Source organism: Gadus chalcogrammus, chromosome 1, assembly GCF_026213295.1.
Source record: "Gadus chalcogrammus isolate NIFS_2021 chromosome 1, NIFS_Gcha_1.0, whole genome shotgun sequence".
Taxonomy (NCBI): domain Eukaryota; kingdom Metazoa; phylum Chordata; class Actinopteri; order Gadiformes; family Gadidae; genus Gadus; species Gadus chalcogrammus.
In genome coordinates this window covers 6,404,985-6,410,323 of record NC_079412.1, presented here as the reverse complement: position 1 = coordinate 6,410,323, position 5,339 = coordinate 6,404,985, and the positions used below count along the sequence as shown (strand labels likewise).

Below are 5,339 nucleotides of genomic sequence, written 5' to 3'. Positions count from 1 at the left end.
GTCACGCTGACGGCATCAGCTCCGCTCCCCACTCAGGCTGGTGACTTGCGGGCTGTTGTTGACTCACAGACTGGTGACTGGTTACGGACTCATTCCTCCTCCAGAGAAAGACTTTCACTTTAATCGACTCACTCGCTTCAACCGATAGATAGTGACCATGGTGTGCGGCGGGTTCACCTGCTCTAAGAACGCACTGTGCTCCCTGAATGTGGTGTACATGGTGAGTACTGCTTTAGCATAGGCTAACTCCGGGAGCTAACAGCCTTAGCATAGGCTAACTCCGGGAGCTAACGGTTCAGAACCAGAGCAGGACAATGCAGTGTGACCCTCGCATACATGCTGCTCTTATTCACAAGCCGCCAGATTCTGTTTGCAAATAACCGTAGGTACTGTATGTATATACGTAATTTTATCAGGAGCTGACACTCGCATGTGCTACCGTTTTGCCAAAGGGCAAGGCACATTTGACCAAAGTATGACAGGTCGCTTTAGCTTGTTAGCTTGCAGGCTAGCAGCCTAGCTACCAACGGTAGCTATCTCAGCCCTGCGCTCCCCGTTAGCCGACCTGGTGCTAGCTGGGCTTGGTGAGGAAGGGCTCAGACAGACAGACACCAGTTGCGGTGTCTGTCTGTCTATATGTGTCTGTTTACATGGTGTCTGTCTACATGTCAGTGATGTATGTCGAACATCACTCCGACTGTTAACTTCATCTGTTAGCTTAATCTGGTGTTGTTGTTCAGCAGCTCGTAGTCCTGTGTTCATTCACTATGGATCTATTTATCTCTAGTCAGTGACTGACTGCTGAAGTTAACATTCAACAGTCGGATGTTATTTCGAGGCGGAAACCTGAACACATTGTGCTAATCTTACGTCAGAGGGTCACTTATGTTGTGGTGACGTGGAGACACTAGGTGATTTATTGAACAGGCTCAGGGTTCACTATCCAGTCGTGTCCAATGGATTTAATGCTAGCATATGCGAATCCCGGCCACAGACAGACAACAGATGCCTGTCCTAGGATGTGTACCACTGTCCTTGTAAAGATGGCGAATCATCTGACTGACTAACTGGGAAGGTGTGTGAGGCTCTCCAAGGGAGAAGGGGACCACTGTTCGTATACAGCGAGGCAGAACTACCAAAGTAGTTCATGCACATTCGTACTCCTCCATGTCTGATTGTTTACTGTTCCAATGTATTAGAAATGCATGAGTCCAGGATGTGTGTGTCTGAAAATGTGCTGAACTTCATTGTTTAAAATGTTAGGCATTTCCCCCTTTGAAGGAATGTCTTTAACGCGGGCTTCGTTAGTTTTAGTAGAAACAGGATGTGTTTCCTGGCCACAGCACACTCTGTCTGTCCTAAGTAGACACTTGGCCTCTGCCTTAAATATAAATTACATAAAACTCAGCCTCGGTGTTCCCACAGTGGAGCCATCCCTGCTTCCACAATCACAGCTCAGCGTAGTATATATCATCAACAATCTAAGATTTACATTTTCTCGCTGTGTGGAACCAATAGGAGGACCTTGCTTGTTGTGATTTGGTGAGGAAACTCTGAGCTTTGTGCCACGGCCTAGAGGGTTTGTTGTGTTTCAGATGGTCGGGCTGCTGCTCATAGCAGTGGCGGCCTGGGGCAAGGGCTTCGGCCTGGTGTCCAGCATCCACATCATCGGGGGGGTGATCGCAGTGGGCGTCTTCCTGCTGCTCATCGCCATGGTGGGGCTGGTGGGGGCCGTCCACCACCACCAGGTCATGCTCTTCTTTGTATCCTTCAAGAGCAGCCTGCTCCAGTTGGAGGAGACCTTAAAGTAAAGTGCAGCTCTGTAGACATTAGACAATGATTTATTTTGTTTGACATTTGTAATTCATAAAATGTTAATACATATTCGTTTTGTTATCTAAAACGGGTTCATAACCTTTTTTGGTCCAAGGACCGGCATATTCATAAAAAAAATTGGAGGGCCTGTACTCAATTTGAATGCCTTAATTAAAAAAAAAACATCCTGTTAAACAAAGGATTTGGGTGTTTTTCAAGATAATTTATTAATCCTTTTCTGGAAATATTTCAAGGCCCGGTACAAGGGGCCTGCCCGTAATTCCGACACCTCATTGTTCCGACGTCTCAATGGTCCAAAATATTTCCCATTAGATCGACATGCCACTATGCCGACGGTTCAATGTTACGAAAACGGAACCCATTGTTCCGAAGGGCCGTTTGTCCGACTTTTCAAAAAGGAGGCGCATTAGGCCGACGGTCTCTCTCTCTCTCTCTCTCTCTCTCTCTCTCTCTCTCTCTCTCTCTCTCTCTCTCTCTCTCTCTCTCGTTTGTGTGTCACTTTGCTCTCCAATATTCATCGTGAACGTGATATGTAGCATAGGTTGTATTTTGGTGCTTAGTGTGAGAGAGAGCTATAAAACTCTTTATATGTAGGCCTATTCGGCATATTGAACCGTCGGCCTAATGCGCCTCCTTTTTGAAAAGACGGCCCTTCGGACCAATGGGTTCCGTTTTCGTAACATTGAACCGTCGGCATAGTGGCATGTCGATCTAATGGGAAATATTTCGGACCATTGAGACGTCGGAACAATGAGGCGTCGGAATTACGGAATGGCACCCGGTACAAACGGGTCCACGGACCAGCTCTGGTCCTGGTACCGGGGGTTGGGAATCGCTGATCTAGAAAACAGGGAAAAGCCAACCAACCATGGGGTTCTGAAGCTGTAATATTGGGTCGTTTTAATCGATCATATTTTTTAACTGTGTGAAACGTTTAACAGTGAGTACAGTGAGTTTCTACAGAAGAACTAATCCATTGAGCAGAGAGAATGCTGTGTTGTGGTTTCCTTCACCGTGATTCCCTCCCAGTACATGGTCATCCTCTTCATCGTCTTCCTGTTCCAGTTTGGGGTGTCCTGCTCCTGCCTGGCCATGAACCGCGGCCAGCAGGTGAGACACACATCGCCTTCCACTCACTCTTTCACCTTCTGTCAAGTTTGTGTTATCTTTTTTTATTTCAGGCGTACAAAAAGAAAATGTAAGTCATAAGGTTACGGAAGTAAAGTTTGAGCGTAAAAAGAGCAATTCTAGTCTAGCTGCTTCTAGTTTACCAGACGTAAAATATGAGTGCATACGGCATCTAACAGTTTAAAGCCAAGGGGAAAGTTTCCGTTGACTGAGATTCTCGTTGACTGAGTTTCTCGGCCCTGCGCTGATGCTTGACGCGTTGTGTCCTGGTGTCCCGGCTCAGGAGACCCTGCTGAACTCGGCCTGGGGGATGCTGCACAACAGGACCAAGGTGGAGCTAGAGAACAAGCTCAACTGCTGCGGCCTGCTGGACACCAACGCCACCCATGCACAGTTTGACCTGGACGTCTCCACCTGCAACGCTGTGAGCTTTACACCACCAGCCACTCTGTCCTCAGAACACCACGGCCAGGGAATAGTTGTAGACAAGGAAGCTCCTCTTCTGCAAACAAGGACTTTTAAAGTCTTAAAGTCTTAAACAGGGACAGGGACAATATGAAGATATAATCACTCATATTTTTTCGCCACAAATTTTTTGTTAGACAGCCTGTTGATGTCTTTCAGGATTTGAAATCATTCAGTTTTGTCGTTTATTCAGTTTTGTCGTTTATTTTTTTCTTCAAATGGACACGTGCGTTATCATTATTTTGCCATGGCTACGCACCTGTTGACCTTTGACCCCAGATCTGTAGTACTAAACAGGTTCTCGTCCTCCTCTCAGCCCTGTAAGCATACCAACTGCTTACATTGCGGGGACATGATGCTGGACCACGCCAGCGAGGTGCTGAAGATCCTGGGCGGGGTGGGGCTCTTCTTCAGCTTCACCGAGGTGAGCCGGCCGCCCCCCACTGGGGGAGCGTTGGGGCCCGCGGGGTCGACACTCTGTGTGTGAGCTGGATGAGAATCAGAGTCACTTGTATTGCATCTTATTGCACAAGCAAGAGCACAGTTCTTAGGCAGCCACATAGCAGCAACAATACAAGATAAAGTAAATAAAGTACAAATAAAAATGGGTTGCAGCATAGATCACAATAATGAATAATAATAAGAGAAACTAAAACAGTGGTGACGTGCATTATGATAAACTGTAGTGTAACGTGTTCCAGTGGTAGTGGCAGTGGCACCAGCCATGGTCGATTCGAGTGCAGAAATGCTTTCCAAATTACCCCAAAAATTGTATTTATATATTCTGTTGTTGTCGTGTGCGTGGGGTTGGTTTAGGGGCAGTGGATACCTCCGGGAGCCTGACTGCTTGGGGGGGGGGAGGAAAGGTGCCTGATAACCGATGCTCTGCTGTCTTCCTCCTCCAGATCCTGGGCGTCTGGCTGGCGGTCCGCTACAGGAACCAGAAGGACCCCCGGGCCAACCCCAGTGCCTTCCTATAGTTGACCCCTCCGCACCCTCCGTCCCCGCACCCCCCCCGTCAGAGCAGTCTGTAGGTCCACTGGTACACGTAGAACCCCCCTGTAGGCAGACCTCATCTGGGCGTCACACCAACTACCCGCACTGGTAGCCTGTGGCTGCTGGATGTAATCAACCCTTCTTCAATATTGCCTTTCCCTTTTGGTTTTGTGCCAAATTCCCTTACATTGAGTCTGAGGACCCTGGGATACTCGGTGGGAAACTGACAGGTCTATCCTGGTGGCGGTGTCCAGACACCGGCTGGATCTGAGTAGCGGAGATCCCATCGCAGCTCTCTGTAGAGTCTAGCCTTGATTGCATGTGTCCTTGTACATACGTGTCCCACGCCCCTTTATTTGCCACGGTTGCGTTTCCTTAGCCAACGTGATACTGTGTCTTCTCTTCTACTAACTGGTATGCACCTTCTTCCCAATACCTCCTCAGTCTGTAACTCGCCCACAGTTACCTGTGTGTCACGGTCCAATGTTGACGGTAGGGGCGGGCCTGTACCTGTGTGGGTCGGTCCAATGTTGACGGTAGGGGCGGGTCTGTACCTGTGTGTCACGGTCCAATGTTGACGGTAGGGGCGGGCCTGTACCTGTGTGTCACGGTCCAATGTTGACGGTAGGGGTGGGTCGGTCTATAATGACTAGGGGTCGGTCGTGTGTGGGGCGGTCCAAAGATGACGGTAGGGGTGGGTCGGTCTATAATGACTGTAGGGGTGGGTCTGTACCTGTGTGGGACAGTCCAATGATGACGGTTGGGGTGGGTCGGTCTATAATGACTGTAGGGGTGGGTCGTGTGTGGGACGGTCCAATGTTGATGGTAGGGGTGGGTCTGTACGTGTGTGTCACGGCCCAATGATGACGGTTGGGGTGGGTCGGTCTATAATGACTGTAGGGGTGGGTCGTGTG

At 49.0% G+C, this 5,339-nt stretch overlaps 1 protein-coding gene across 1 annotated transcript; it reads left to right on the top strand.

Annotated features, from left to right (window-relative positions):
* Positions 1–5,121, top strand: tspan31 (tetraspanin 31). The gene is made up of 6 exons (XM_056585179.1): positions 1–220; positions 1,596–1,763; positions 2,866–2,946; positions 3,248–3,388; positions 3,746–3,853; positions 4,335–5,121. Exons 1-6 carry the CDS (start codon positions 158–160, stop codon positions 4,407–4,409), a joined length of 636 nt encoding a protein of 211 aa, XP_056441154.1. The 5' UTR covers positions 1–157; the 3' UTR covers positions 4,410–5,121.
* Positions 5,122–5,339: the final 218 nt, after the last annotated feature.